At 40.3% G+C, this 16,582-nt stretch overlaps 1 protein-coding gene across 3 annotated transcripts in view; it reads right to left on the reverse strand.

The window, feature by feature from the left end:
* Nucleotides 1–16,582, reverse strand: part of TTC7A (tetratricopeptide repeat domain 7A) — a 170,395-nt gene that overhangs the window by 83,875 nt on the left and 69,938 nt on the right. For all 3 annotated transcript variants that reach the window (XM_057371271.1, XM_057371287.1, XM_057371281.1), the window contains exons 14-15: nt 13,442–13,514; nt 6,844–7,004 (exon numbers count right to left, since the gene is read on the reverse strand). In XM_057371271.1, coding sequence (XP_057227254.1) covers nt 6,844–7,004; nt 13,442–13,514 — 234 coding nt within the window. The remainder of the gene's footprint in view (nt 1–6,843; nt 7,005–13,441; nt 13,515–16,582) is intronic.

Genomic DNA, 16,582 nt, shown 5'->3' on the forward strand with positions numbered 1-16,582 from the left:
GATAACCCCTACATGCACATACTATGGCTAAACTCCAGTTCAAAAAGTTCCTACTGACGACTCTACTGCCCTGATAAAACACACATGCTATTTTTCAGTATATTCTGGCGTCAAATGTAGACAGTCAGGGCTCCCAAACACTTCCTTTGAATAAAAAAGAGAACATGCTGCAGCTGTTCAAAATAAAATGGCCCTTAGTAGGGAGAAAAGTGTGTGTTGGGGGGACCAACTCATTGGTAAGGCAGATGTACAGAGCTCTGGAGTACAGAACTTGTGGTTGGTAACTGAAATCAGCTGTGTTATTCCTGCATTTTAAAATTTATTCTTAAATTCCTGAAGTGAAGTCTATGCATTTGCATAACTAGCGTTACCTCTCCAATGCCAAAACAAACATCTGGAAGCACTGTTGCTCACTACAAAGGTCTTAAACGCGTGGAGGCAGTAGCCATTTACTCAGATCCTAGGGAAAAAAAAACTATGATGAAATAAAAATTGACTTTTCATCCAGAGAAAAGATTTGAACAATTGCTGCTAAGCCTGGAAAACTGCATTTCTGTTCCTTCTTTTCATACCATATTAAGACAATTGGTCTGCAGTACGTTTCCTCTCTAAGTTTCATTTAACTCTTTTTATTCATATCCTGAACCCTGCGCTATGAGGGAATGGAATTCTCCCCAGTTACCTTTGAATCCACCCTTGTAATTTTAAGATGGATTGACATGTACATTAACACAAATCCATTCCTGGCACAAACAGACATGATCTAGGGGGATATTTCTTGCCACTGCATTAAGCTGGTAGATGGAAAGCTATCATGCTCACCTGCTGAATTTTTGTCCTAGATCAGACTGTGATCCTTACAGAAGCATGCATATGTCAGTTTGAACCTGCCAAAAAAAGAATCCAGTCTTGGACACTGGAACTCAAGAATTCATTTTGTTTCTTCATTATACTGGGGGGGAAGGGGGGAGGAGCACCAGAAGTGTGCTTATTGCTTTACTGGAAATAAATCCAAACCAGAAAAAAAACCTGAAAATCCCTTGGATTTTTATTTCTATTTTTTTTTTTTTTAGCTTTACCTATCTGTGTTATCTTTAGTAAGAGWCAGGAGACTACCATAAAGCTTTTCCTTCATGTATTTGCCTTACAAATACTCAATATCATTATTAGTTCTACAAAGCATAGTCCCAATTATTGCAATATATCGCCAAGGGTTTTTTGGATCAATTCTATAAAAACCACCAGGAATTTTAACATGCCRACAGAAGCAATCATTCATAGTTACTACAGCAAAAACCCCAGCTTAACCCTTTCAYCTCCTTTAGCTCACTTGCTAAAGTGAATCACAGAAGACTAACACATTCTGTATTCTTGCAGCACAATACTGTTGTACCACTTAAGTACATTCTTACACTTTTTATATTTTGCATTATAGTCTAGGGTGTCAACAAAGAAATAACATTTTTGAGTCACTTTCACCAGCCAGGGTATGAACACACCTCTACAACAAGTGAGCTTACAAAAGCTCCACCCTTAAGAGTTTTGAATATCCCACTTATAAAAGTTRTTTAGCATGATCAAATGCTACAGCCAAAATATTAATATATCCTTGCTTTAGATGTTACACCCCTGAGGAATTCAAACAAAACAATATTTTGAGAATTTTAACAAACTGTTCACTCACCAAGTCTGCTCAAGATGTACTGGCTTCCTTGCCTAATGATGAACTGGAATGATGGAAATGGGCTGATCAGATTCTCTAAAGCTAAGAGAAGCCACCATCCCTTCCATGACAAAAATGGTAAAACCATTGCAGGGAACGCACAGCTGTATTGCCTGGGGGTGAGGTGGAGGGGTTGGAGGCACAACTCTCTCCACAGAACAGGCGTAGTGTAGATCAGCCATAACACAAAGATGGGCAAACCATCAACAGAGAGGCAACTGACTCCATATTCCCCATGACAATTACAGGCAAGAACACAAATCTACTTTACTGTCAACAATACTGCATGCCCCACGGGTCCCCATAAAGACACGGCTCAAAGGAAGCACCAGTTGTTTATTTTAAACACACAAGAAAGAGCTTGACAAGCAATGGAAAGAATTCAAAATGGAAATGCCATTTTGAGATCCAGATTTTACATCAGGGTTTTGGGGTTTTTTTGAGGCAAGTGGAAGCACCTRGTAAATGACATTGCTTTTATTCCACAGAAAAGATCTCACCACAGCAAGTCTGCACCAGACTATGACAAATAAATCTTGCCAGACAATTACTTCACATGTCCTTAATGAAATTCATGTAGCAGTGATGAAGTCAAGGACTTTTTCTCTCAGTAAACCACTTCTAATCTAGAAAAGGACTTTATATTTTGAGGGACRGCTGTAGCAAAAAACCTCATTTCTGCTAAAACAACACCAACACCACGACAACACACACAATTACCCAAGAGAAATTTACTTCCTTTTTTATAAACACTCTCCAAGATACACATTTAATATTTCTTGGCCTCCTGAGCTTTTGTTCCACTACATTTACAATAATTACTTTTGTGATAGCGAATATCTTTGTAGAACAAAAGCACCTGCATTTGGCAGCTACATTGCTCCAAAACACCAACCCACCTGTTTCTTTTCGAGTCTTTATGTATAGAACAGCAGTACTTCCCAAAAGTTCTGTTATTTCTCTTTTTAACTAGTTTAGAGACTCACAGAGCAACAGAATAGTGACTTATAGTTTAGAAGGAATATTAGCATCTGTTCATTTGAGAGCATTACAAATCCAGTTCAACAGGCAGAACTGCTACAAAGACATGATCATTTAACAAAATATTCACCACCACATTGGGCAGCAATGACRTATTATGCCAGGGGATTATATTGTTCTAACTTAATGGGGAGCCATCCAGGAGACAGGAAACTACCTGGTGAACAACAGAAAAGGTTTTGATAAGCAGTCTGGGAGCAACAGAGTATCCATAAAATTGATATGCTATTTCCAACTTCATACTCGGTACAGACATTAATTTCTTTTCCAATGCCGGAAGCTAACTAATTAGAGCTAAAAGATGACCAGAGAGCAAAACAGTCTCTGTAGGAGTGGGTGAGTCAGTAAGGCAAAGACACTTTTACACAAGCAAAACTGAAAGGAGGAAATATTATTAGCTGAAAATAAAGGATCATGTTAGGCTCTATGGTGGGTTCTGCAGGCTGCCAGACCCATGGGACTTCATGAAAAGTTGTAAAGTGTGGACACAGACTTTAAAAAGGGAAATACTTTATAAATAAACAATACATTAATTAAAGAGGATCACCTGTAAGGAACAAGGGGTGTTCACGAACATTATTTCTTCCCTGAGACACAAGCCTGTGTCAGTAACCACTGCCAGACTCAGACAGAACACCAATCAAAAGGCTGGCCTTCCAGCTGGAAAAAAATTAGAGGAATCCTTTTTCAGAAAAACTTACGATTAGCATTACTGACCTGGAGGGGAGACACCTAATGCTAACAGGGGTCTTCTTACCCAAATGTGCAGAAGACAGTGCTTTCAAAAAGATATACCAAAGCCAACTCTTGGTACTGCATTCATTAGCTTTTAAAAGCATCCTATCATTGACAGGATGTAAAATCACTRAGTTTTATCAAGGGCAGTCTCACCCCAAAGGTCAGCAATTTTTAAGATGATACCTTCCATGTAAAGGTTGCTATTTCTATCTTTTATAGTCATGGCAAGACAGTGTTATTTCTTCTGGCTCACTCCAGCTTGCAGTATGTTCAGCATAGCCAGCTCTCATTCTTCCTTTATGAATTCTTCCWCTGTCATTGCTTGACAGTACATTCAAGTATTCAAATTCAGTCAGTCATTCAATGACTGCAATGTAATGGATTTGTTACTATATGCCACCTTTCCAGAAGTCACATTCCCAAGTCCATTTTGTGTCTTTTGGATATCCAGMTCTTCAATAGCTCAGTCCAAACCACTGCACCTCTTGCTGTATTCAGTGCCTACATATCAAATCCCCCCTCCCTATGCACCCCATCARCCTCTGAAATGTGCAGTAAATGTTTAAATACATGAACAAGGGRCACTTTCAGACATATTTGGGTCAGTATTATGAGGTTCATGTCAAAGGATGTTGTGTGTTAGTTGAGCAATGCAGTATATTTTTTCCAACCGCTTCAGCCAACACCCAACTACATGAACTATCCTGAAAAATTTCTTCTTTAAAATGTGTAATGAAAGAATTCAATATAAAAACAAAAAAGCAGGAACTAACTCATCTTAATGACATACAGAGACCAATGAAACAGTATGAGATGGCTGTAGTTTGGGTCAGCTAAGTCCTTTATTTTTTATATATTATGCTTTCTTTTATTTAGGATCTACATCAAGGTAATACTTCTGGGCTTTTCTCCTGCCATCTACAGAGCCCTAAGGTCCCTTAACGCAGCTTTCATCATCTTTTCTTGATATATGCCATCAAACTGTGCTTCCAAAAAGAGAAGTCATTAGGAAGGAAGCCCCCAGGCACAACATTACACAGTTGCCTGGCTCATATAAATGCGAATTGGGAAAAATAATCAACTACTTTTAAACACAGCTTTAAAATGAGGCAGTTGAACTTGCCTACACTATTTACATGAAACATCTCCTAGTCATTCTATGCACTAATAAAATTTATTAGCATTTTTCTATAAGGCAATAGCAAGTGGAGATACATAATAGCATCAGGTCTTTGTCCCTCCAAAGAGGCTTTACAAAGCAGTAAAGCCCTTGTAGCATAAATGCACTAGAAAGCCTGGAATGGTTTCAAATTTGGTACAAACTATAGATGTACGGTTACTCTTCTTGCCTTTCCCCTCTTTACTGGGTTCCCATTCCTTTTTTCAGAAACACTTTTTTAAGCTTTTTTTTTTTTCTTGCCTTGCAACTCTGACATTCTTTCTCAGTTTCCTCACTCATAAGTTATTTGCTGGCTGATTTCGAGAAAGACCCACATGAAGACAGGGTGGTCACACAGCAGAGGCAAGAAGCCAGCCCCTGCTCCTCCATCCATGTGTACCATGAATGAGCCCCACTGTCAGCCATGTTACACACCCCTGTGTATTCAAGGAGCAAAGWGAGGCCCTTCCCAGACACACACTTTAGCAAGGCTGTGTCTAGAAGCAAGAATGAGCCTGGGCCATCACTAACAATACAAGYTGTTTCTATCAAAAACAAACTACTCTGCTACTGCTTGGCAAGGTCTTTGTGCACATCAAAGTTTGTATTCATAGCAACATAAGAGATAATGTTCTTTTCAGATTTGCAGAAATCAGAATACCAGACACACAAAGGAACCCACCCAACAGTCCTCCAAACTACTTTGCATATGATGTTTTCTATGTTCTGTCCGCCCCTGTAAGATAAATAATCGGTAACTGCTGGGGAAAAGATCCAGGACATGATGCACCARTTGGTCAACAGGACAAGGCAAACACTCTTCTCCTGATATAAACAACTTCTTCCTCTGTCAACAGTCTCTTACGTGTCTTTAGGTGTTTGTACTCCTCAACAAACATCTGATCTTCGACTGTACAATGTGACTTTTGACTCTAGGAGGATTTTTTTACTATGTTTATTATTTCAAAATCCTAAAATACAATTTAACAGCCAGCGGGCTATTTCCTGCTTCAGTCAYACCTATGTTCACACCCTGAAGAGATATTGGCATCATTTTAAGGGCATTTCCATTACTAATTTCCACTTTATACTCAAATATGTKCATTGACAGTCTTAGCTCCTCACATACACCAAGTAGCTAACCTCAAAAACATAGGCAGCAAAGCTATTTTAAGAGACAAGATGCAGCTTACAATAAAAAGCATYATATGCCAATATAACACCATAATTCTAAAAGATCCTAAAGCATTCAAGTGCACATTTAGACAGCCTGGATCTTACTTGTGACCTTCCTTCGCTCTGTTTAGACAATRTTTCACTCAGCTGCTGGACTAAACCTGTGGAGGCTGTTCCCTCTCACTACAGAGAATGCAGGCTATCTAAAGACAATGATGTACAGGTTCAGAACACCATTTAAGTACAGGCAATTCCAAATGGAAGTTGGTCTTCCAGCAGTGCAACAGGATTTTCTGCAGCTTGGCTGAGAAACTTAGCTAGTATGAAATCACCAGAGAATATTACAGTCGCTTTAATTTTTGCACAGAACAGACAAATTCATTGTTTTGAAAGGTCATGACAGCAAATTGCATGGAATTCAATTTACCTCCCTCAGATGGATGAAGGTCTGAGTCAAACACAGAACAGTGGAAGCCTTTGGCTCCAAGAAGTCTGTGCTGATTCAAACCTACCCCTAAGGAAGCAAACCATCCTCCCTCTCAGCTATACATTATCACAGCTTGTGATTTTCAACTAATCTTTTTCCCCAGCTGTGATATTGCAGCAAATTGTGTCATAGATGAGCATCAAAACAATGGTCATTGCAAGAAAAGTTTGTTTGGTTTTAACCAGGAAGTTACCAAATATAAAATTATTTGTGATACAGATATTGTCATAGCTGTCTCATGCTCATTTCTCCACATCCAAGGTGAAATACAAAAAACTACAAGATGTACAGGAACAATGACATTAGCATTATACAGAAAGACAAATACTGGAAAAGCAAAYAAGTGTAAGGATTATAGGAAGACCATGAAGACAGAAAGTAAAAGAATATTCTTTCCAGGAGAGTGGCACACTTGAAGCACACCAGATTTAACAGGCTCCTTGTGTTAGGAGAATACAAGAACAACAGAACCAGTGAGCAGATCATTCCTGACTGGATGTATCAGGCAATCACTCTTACCTAAAGCTTTCTGGGTATTCGACAACAGCCATGTTGATAACATCCAGTGCATGCTGATAGTGCTTCTGAGCTGAAAAGAGGAGGGCCAGTAGATGAAGTGAATTCATGTCATCTTTGCACAGTTGCAGGGCTTCTTGAAGATGGTCTATAGCATCTGAAATCTAGAAGGATATGGGGCAGAAATAACAAGAGAACACATTACGCTTTAGTTCTATATTATACCTCCAAAAGAAGAACAAATCCAGTCACAGAAATTCTGAAGAAATTCTACTCAGGCACCTTCTACTATCGGAACATTTTGCCAAGATTAACAGACTGCACTGCTTGAAAAAAACCCACACATTCTAGAGAGAGAAGTCTGCAGCATTACTAAMTCACTGCTTATAAACAAGAGCAGCAGACCTGATCCAATCAACCCTCTTTTATTTTGGCATGATGATTCTATGCCAAACAGATCYACCACAGAGGCCCAGTTTCTCAGCTCCATTTTCTAGGATGGGTGGCTGGTGCTCCTAGCCTGGGGAGAACATTACACATCTCTGCTGCATTTTGTCTCTCAAAATGGCTGTACAAAGCCTTTCATGATTTGGATCAAGAACATAAAAATTAAGTTTGAATGTTCAAGGGTAAAAGAGTTAAGATTTAAAATGCTGTCAGAAAAAGAAGTATCTTTGCAAGAAGTGATGTAGAGAATAGTACTGACAGTCACAGCAGCAGCATGTTATTAGAACCAAGTCTCACTTGGCAGAAAACTTAACATCTATAATGAATGCAAGTATATCACATGCTCTTTGTGATCCAGTACACTATTTTAGGCTATCAGTTCAAAAGGGAACTTCTTAGCAGATTTTCTTTCATTTGTTTACCAGTAAGTTTTATGCAGAGGATTTTCTTTAAGATTCTCTAGTGTCTGAAATTACTGTTACATAAATTTTTTCAGATCTGTGGCTCTGGAAATCTGCAGAAACCAAACATAAAATTGTATAAATTTATTTTCCTCATGTATGCTTTCCTGCTCCTTCTCTTAATGGACAGAGAATGCAGTTTCTTCTTTCCTACTATGAGAACTTCCCACCTAGCAAAGCTTTGCTGACATTCTTCTACCCTGGCATACCACCAGTATCAAATTCCCACCACCGGCATAGATCTCTCACAAAAACAAGYAGCACATAACTAAGGAAAGCAACAATTACACTGCCTGCAGCTACAACAGAGGTCATTCATTATCTAKATCCCAGGTATGCTTCTGGGAGCATGGTGTATATTCTGTTCATGGGACAGTTTCATCCAAATGTCCAAGTGACATTTCTCTCATGCCATGCACACACAAGCCRTGGTACTTAACTACTCTATTACTGGTGACTCCATGCAAGCCTGGAGATCAGTGTGACTGCTCCAGACATAACCCCAAACTGGCATCTGGCCCACAGCATCAAAACTGCTGAATGTCCTGGCTTGGATTCAGGTTGGGATATATGACTGAGTGCTCAGCTTTAATGAATTACTGCTTGTCAGTGGAGCTACTTTAACCACATGTGTTATTACAGCCTACTGCAAAGGTAAACACGTTGGCTTAAATCACCCATGTTCCCTCAGCAGCTTACTAGAACACGTTTTCATACAATGTAAAAACGCCAGCGATAACAAGACAGCTTGGAGCCAGGATGAGACAGTGGTGGGCCCAGATCTGCCTGTCCACAAACTTCATCAGTAGATGTACCAGAGGTATATAAATTCAATTTGCTAAAACAAAGCTGCTGTCAAGGTTCTTGCACTCAGGATTAAAAACCCCTTCTATTTTTGCTATTTCTCTGTCTCAGACCTATACAAGTATTTGTAAAAAAAAAAAAAAACAAGTTTGGGGAAAAGTTCATTGGAAGAAAAAGAAACCCTGCAAACCAAACAGACGGAGAAGACTTGGAGCAAGTTGTTCCAGCTGATCCTGCTTTGAGCATGGACTGAACTGGATGATCTCTAAAGGTTCTCTTCAAACTCTTCTATGATTAAGACTTGGGTAGGTGATCCTAATTGGCTAATATGAATCAGACAAAGAGCAATACTTGCAACTAGTGCCTTCACTGAGGGACTTCAAAATTGCAGAGGTACTTGACCTTACTCGCATGTGAACATGCAAATGGAGACCTAGCTTTATGTGTTGCAGGTGACTGAGGATCAAGCTSCAGGTTCATACCCATAACAGAGGCCTGCCATCCAAGAAGCTCTCTGACTSTGTTGCAACATACACGAAATTAAGCAGCAAAAAAGTGAGTTCTGTAACCCTGTGTTTGCTGGACAGGCAGCCATATACTGCTGAAATAGATGTCAACTAAATTARTTCTGTTCTGCAGCACAGGGCCTGCAATAGTTACATCTCATTTCAGTGCTCCTCTCTAGTACCATCAGAGATGCAGGCAATGGCTGATTTTGAAAATTAATCATGCTTCCTTGGCACTTAATTGATTAACTCAAATCCAAAAAGATTCCTTAGTTCTGTAGCACTATTAGTAGCCTGCACAGYACTGCTACAGAATTAGAAGCAGTGGACAAAAATAACATGAACTCTATGCCTTTATAGAAAGCATTATGTGAAACAACAACCTGCAACACACCAGATGCTATGAAATACAAACTAAATTTCTAGATCAACAAAAGCAAGATATTTGGCAGCAGTCGATGGAAACTTCTTTTGAAAAATGTATTTTTATTTAAGTAACTATATCATTCGAGAAAGATGGAAACTGGCACCCCAGATGGCACCCTGAAACTTCAGGGCTTTATCAGAGGCAGGCTGCCACTTTAAAATTCCCTACAAGTACTGCACCTTAATATAATCTTATTTCAGCTGGACTGCAAGTCCAAGTGAGGTCTGCAGTTAAAAGAAGTTACACTTCCCTGATTTATCTTTCCGTTAACAAATATACCACATGTTTTGTATGTCACACAGGTATCTTCACATCACACTGATTAGGAAGCAAAGATGCTGGAGCAGGCCAGAAATAGCATCCTGCAGCATTACCAAAATAATGCCACAATATGGATTGTTTAGGCTGCCTCTTTTATATAAGATTTATTTCAGTAATGCTATATGTCTACTTAAAAACAATGCTGGTATGTCACAATTATAGGTATAAAAAGGAAAACATAATGAGTGTTAAAAATACTTCCCAACAGTGGAATGCACATGTATATTTAAAATGGTAAATTAAACAGGAACTCTTAAGAGGAATTTTCAGGCTTTATATTTTCATGTCAATTGACAGTTACATTTAATTAACCATTAAAAATACCCACTCCATCCCTTTTTATAGCATGAAAAGGAGAAAGCCTTATTGACTGGCAAGAACTTCCAATGCAAAGATTGCWACAATCCACCAGAACCTGAGGAAACCAGGGGTAGATACTGGTTTATCTAATATCTARTAACAGGGGTTATTACTTAGTTCTTACCACAAACCATTCTCTATCACCAGAACAATCTAGGCTAGGACATAGGCAGAAAAGCAGCATGTTGCTGTTCAGCAGAGAAGGCAGTAGCTCATCAAAAAAGACACACCACAACTACCTACATCCAAGCAGTCATTGCAGGAAGCACCTCAATATCTCCCTGGGGCAGAGATAGCCATCTCTCCTTGTTGAAACTAAAATAAAAACTGGGGCAGACAGGTGAAGTATTTTATCTGATGTCTTAATTGATGTTTCTTAGCTGTACATCCAGACACTCTGGAAGGAAGTAGGTGTTTTCTGGATAGTGCCACTTGAAACTTAAGATTGGAAGTCCACAGAAAACTGATAACACTTCCAACACTCAGCTGCTGACCACTGGCCATCTTCCCCTTCGCATTTTCATAGAAAGAAAGATGAGACCAAATCAAGTATTAAAATGAAATGAAGCCTACGTATATTGTTTGTATGTATCCAATACTGATTTTGCCATGCCAATACATGGCATTCAAGGTCAAAACCACCACCACCCCCCAAAAAAAGGGAATCAACACTTAAAATTAACAGGAGTGCTGTTGACTCTCTAAAGTCATTTCCATAGAAACTGGCCTGCTAAAAAACAAGGCAAGGCATTAAAATCAGTGAGCTTTAAAATGTTCATTCTACCTTGTTTTTGCTGATCCAAATGCTGTTACCACAGAAACAGGAGAAGCAGCCGAACCAGCCACTGGGAGTTGGGAGCTACAAGTCGCATTTGTCGCTTGGCTCGGCTGGCTGCCAGCCCGGCACTGCAGGTGGAGATAATCCACTGCAGCAGATACTGACCTTGGCCTCCTGGCTCTTCAGCTCAGGGGAAAACCAGACTGAGATCTTCCTGACAGAACTGCTTATTGCACTGGGTGTTTGGCTGAAAAATCCACCCTAAAACACTGTGGGGCTGGTCTAGACACTCCAAGTCTTCCCAGTGWCTCCGGCGGTCTTTAAGACACAGGCACACACATCAAGCACATCATCAGCATAGTTTTTTAATCTTGATTGCTGGAGGTTTCAACTGCCAACTCTGCATGAACCTTTTCTAACCATTCCTCCTCTTGTCACATCCTCATCTCATGTCAGAGGGATGCTTATGTTTTTCCATTTTCCCTTTCCCTTGCCCTGTGGTGACAAAGAGAAGAGCTATTGGAACTATTTTACAGCCTTCCAAGGAAGATGAACTGATCCAGCTTTGCTTGGCACTCTACTGGTCAKCTGTCTCTCTTGCTTTGTTCCATGAAAACGCTCTCTTATCTATGCAAGCTGATACCTACATTTTTCAGTGCTGGGTACAGTTACCTCATTTATTGACTCTGACTAGGGAAACAAAAAGGCCTATTTGTTGAGAAAAACATTCAGGCATTATATTATAACCTACTATGTAGAAAAGGCCTGATTTATTGGTATTGTAGCATTGCCTGATGAAAGCCCTAACTGTGATGTTCAATAGTTAATGCAATCTATCAAAAAAGGTATCATTTATCTTTTGGTTAATCAGAAAGAGAATATATTAGATACTTTAAATAATTAAGGATATTAAAAATGCATTACCAAATGTTTATCATTAAGTAAACCGGCAAAAGARGAGTAGGATATTTTACAGCAGTCTAAAAATAAAGATGTCTCAGGTATCTCCTCTCTGTCCAAGCATGCGTTAAAGATTTATATCGCACTTGATGGGCGAAGAGCAGGAACACCATCGCAGGGGTCAGGCTGACACTACATAATACACTTAGATCATACTGCTGTGGGAGCAGAGGCGACTGGCAGAACATCAAGGATGGAAACACACAGGTGAACTAGACAAAAGAGGAAAGTGAACATGGGGACAAGAGACTTAATGGAAAGAACAGGAGGGAAGGGAAATGAAGAAATAAGTCAGATGAARCAATGCTGCAAAGACAGGCTACAGCCACAGAAAAAGAAAGGGCAATGACTTAAAATGCCAGTAACAGTGAAAACAACAAAAAGCCAATGACCACAAAAATCTTGATTTGATTTTATTTTTCAGGATAGCAGCTGAAAAGCTGTAATGCCTTTACTCATGGCAAGAAGCAGAAGAAGCAGCAGATCAGACCATCTCCCTATGAGGCAAAAGCTATGAGAGAAAGAAGGGTAGCTGGGAATTTTAAAATGAGAGATCCTGAGCACACTGCATCATAAAGCAGCAAGTAGGCAGATGAGAAAGTTAAATAAGCCATTTTAATTATCCTTTCTTATTGTAGGCTCAAAGCACACTGCTCTCATTATGAAAGGGTTACAGAAGTGACATTATCAAGAAGGTGCTCTCTTGGAACAATTAGTTTAACCTAATGAACACACAGCTCACCTAATTAGCTCAGGAAAGTAAGAAAGATCCTACTGTTCAACTCTGTAGCGTAGACTAAGGAGAGGGAACTGCAGAAAGCAGAAGGCCTGCCAAAGAAGGAAACTACAATGATGAAATTTCAAATCTAGCTACAGACATATTGAAAAAATAGGAGCTGCTCCAACAAAGACTTTAGCTTTTAAGAAGAATGGACAGAGAAATAAAACACATCTCAATTTTAAGGAAAAGGGGCAGAAAAACAAGGCATAGACCAAGTGGTTGGTTTTTCTTCTGAAAGGCAGTGCAGAGCATTTTCTGCTCAGCTTCATTTTTATGAGTTAACACCTGCAGCAGCATTCAAATGCCAACTAATCCCACTCGCTGCAGAGCTCCAGCACTCATCAAAGCCTAACGTCAAACGTGCCCAAGTATGGAATAAAGCAATCGCGGCGCAGGGAGCGCACAGGGAATCGGGCAGTAACCAGAGAGCCTCGGGAAAGGCCTGCAGCAGGACACAGCGTGATACCCAGGGAACRGGAACAAACACACCTCGCTCATCCCACACACACTAGGTTGCTCCAAGACTGCTCAGGAGTTAGAGCTGGATACATTCCCTAGGGAAGGATATTCTATGTGCWATAGAATCATTATTTCAAAAATAAGAAGGAAACAACATTTTACAGAAACATAGTCTGGTTGCTTGTATTGATTACAATGCAGGAAGGAAGGAACTCTATTTAGCAAGCCTGGGTCTTGYTCAACTGGATTGTTCTTCCATCCTCTCACGACTCAGTGATTTCCAATTATTTCACATACCTGTCTGACAAGAGCCAGCTGCAGTGACAAGTAGTGGATGATTTGGTGATCTTCAGGGGCCAAGTCACGTGCTCTTTAAGGACGACCACACAATACAAAAAGAGAAGTGATTGTTAGATTGCACTCTGCAGAACTCCTTCACCGTGAGTCACACAAGCACAGAACAAAACCCAGTCTTCCCCCACAGAAAACTAGTCCAGTAATGGGGGATCACAAYGAAACTAGACAAAAAGCAGAACAGTGCTGGCCTGGCTATGCGAGAATCCCAGGAGCAAGCTTGAGAAACACAACTGCCAGAATGTTATACAACTTAGATGCTCCTTCATTAAACACSACTTAGTATTTTGGAATGTGGATAGCTATTATGGAAAAGTAGCTGTGAGCTCATAAGAACCCATCAAAGCATTATTTGAAGAATTTAGGTGATGGGCATAGCTGTCCAACTTGTTCCTATACTGCCMCTTCTCAAACGGTAAAAAAGGGTTAGGTTAGCACTGGAAAAGTAGTCACTATGAGCATGTAGAGAAATAAAGATCAGGCGCCTGTGACACAAGCTGGTGCTCAAACACACATAACATTCTCCATCCTGCAGCTTCTAGTCTAATTTTTGACGGCAGACTCCTAATTTGGAAAGGGAAGACACTGAGGGAGGAATGATTTGATGACACGAACTGTGCCTGGACCAAAACCAAGGTCCTTACTTTTAAAGCTTGGACTCTTGAGGTATTACCTTCCAGTTCACAGCAGGCACTGCAGTGAATGAAGGCTCAGCTAGTGAACACTGCAGCACCTTCAGAACCAGATATGGAGGCAATGTCTTGTGCAAGGAAGAGAACAGGGATGACAGCCTGGGCAGAACTGTCCCCCCTCAGACTACGCTAAGCACAAAACTRCAGTCTGAATTTGTGGCCTGTGGAGAAGCCATTAACTGAGGAATGACAGGACAGTATCTTGGAGAACATAACCTAGGAGGAAGGGTGGGGCACAAGCTCATGCCACCTGGCAGCCCAGTCCAGGAACCAGCGGGTTATCCCCTTCTGACTCACAGAGCTCACTCATAGCTCTGCAGCACAGGGAGGTCATTTCACACGGGAGAAATGGTGAGGAGGAAGGTCCCTCRCAGCCAATTAACATTCCTGACCTCTCTCTGGGCTTCGTTCCAAGACACCAGGGAAACTTGCACCTGCATTCCTGAGCCCAAAGTGAGCACAATTAATGTCCTTATGAGGGAGAAATGACAGGCTGACAACACTGGTGGTTAAAACCCATGCCAAAACTATTGATTTGCTAATAGAAAACAAATAACAAAAGAATTACAAACCACACACCATTTTAATGGCAGCCACTTTTCAAATGTCATCTTGGCCTGTGAGCAAGAAGATGTTGAAGCTGATTTTTACAACTAATGGCTCTAGAACAAATTAATTTAGTATGGACTGAATGTGTCCTGTAACTCTGTAAGTCAAAGTGGCACTCAAATGCTCTGAAGCCATGCCAAAGACATCAAGGTGCCATTAGTACAGGCAAGTCACTAATTTCTCCTTCCACTTCAAAAGCACCAAAAAACCCCAAACTTAAAGAGCCACAACCCTCAACAAAATGAAAAAAAAAAAAAAACTCCAATCCCCCAAGAAACTACAATGAACAACAAAACTCCACAAGATAGAACCCATCTTTGCCCTAAGGTGTTAGACAGCGTGAGACACCTCTTTGGAAATCATCTCTTACGAAACCTTCAGTAGCCTTTCCAGCAATAAATAACAGGGGAAAGTTCACAAGAGAATAACAGATGAGATTAATGGTGCTTTTGKAAAGAAACAAAGGATTGTTACTCTACCACTCAGTTTTCTCAGAGGGAATTAGAAAAACATTTGATGCAATCTGCCAGCTGAAAAAGCCCCTTAGAAAGATGACTACAGGCAAACCATGGCCTGAGAGATCATACACGCACTTCAAATAGAGATGAAAAACAAGAAAGGTAAAAAAAGGAAAGAAACCAAACAGGCATTTAGAAAAACACTAGTAATCAGCTCACTGTCACATTCCTGTTGGCTGAGGTTTGAGTAACTAATGTTTGACTAAAAGCTCGTCTGCCTCCTAGCTAGAGTTAAGATACCATAAAAACAATGCAAAAGGTCAAAGGATAAAAAAATAAAGAAGTTTAAAAGTGGTGCAGCACCACAATTAGATAAAATTGGTCAGCAGTTAAAGTATTACACTGGAGTCCAGAAACTACTGTGACTTAAAAGTACACTTCTGATCCAAACAGTAAATAAATAAATGGCTTTTAAAAATTTTCTCTCTCAGATCTCCATAGGGGAAATACCCAGAAATACATCTGCTGTTTCAGCTCTTGCAATCACTACAAAACCAGTGTAAAACAAACATATTGGTCTACTTCTTGTTTAGCATCAGCAAAACAGCTAAGATCCATCAACACCATTCAACTTGCTAAACCTGTACTTCGAGATACCAGATCTCAAATTTTCTTCACTTTTGCAATGTATTTATGATCACAACAAACCCAAAACTAGATACTTCAGCCCAAGACTCGGGCCATGTAAGCTTCCATTCAGCTGCTATTTGTAGTCTGTAGGCATCTGTACTTAGTGGGTTGTAGATTGTGAAAGTAATTGTACAAATGTAAATAACTGCCTGAACACCCCCCAGTGTATTTTGGGTGGTGTATCTTAGTCATAACATGGTCTGGAAGCTCACACCTCACCATTCTACCGTACAGAATGGACAAAAAAGGTTTCAACTCAAGCAGTTGGACTTGAGGTAAGAGTAGTTGCACAAGCGTTTAATTCAGAGTTGCTTCCAGGGTGGAGCCACAGTAGCAGTTTCCTCCACAAAACACAGCGATGAAGGAGAGGTGAGTGGTGCCTGCTTTACACCGTTAGCTCTGTRACCTCCTCTTCCAACAGCATCGAGTAACCATTCATTAGGACAGCAATTACACCCTTCCCAGGAGCCGCACTGGTACCAGGTCACCCCATAGCTGCCTACACCCTGATGGTGAAGGTACTTTCCCACCATGAGGGAAATAGGATTTTAAGCCTGCTTCACACAAGAATCAAGACAAAATTAGCTTTCCATGTTTGCCAGCTGGCATAATGTGAGGAAGCTGCATCTCCCAGC

This window comes from Malurus melanocephalus, unplaced genomic scaffold (assembly GCF_030028575.1).
Source record: "Malurus melanocephalus ecotype Western Australia unplaced genomic scaffold, MMel_1.1 scaffold_5, whole genome shotgun sequence".
Classification (NCBI taxonomy): Eukaryota; Metazoa; Chordata; class Aves; order Passeriformes; family Maluridae; genus Malurus; species Malurus melanocephalus.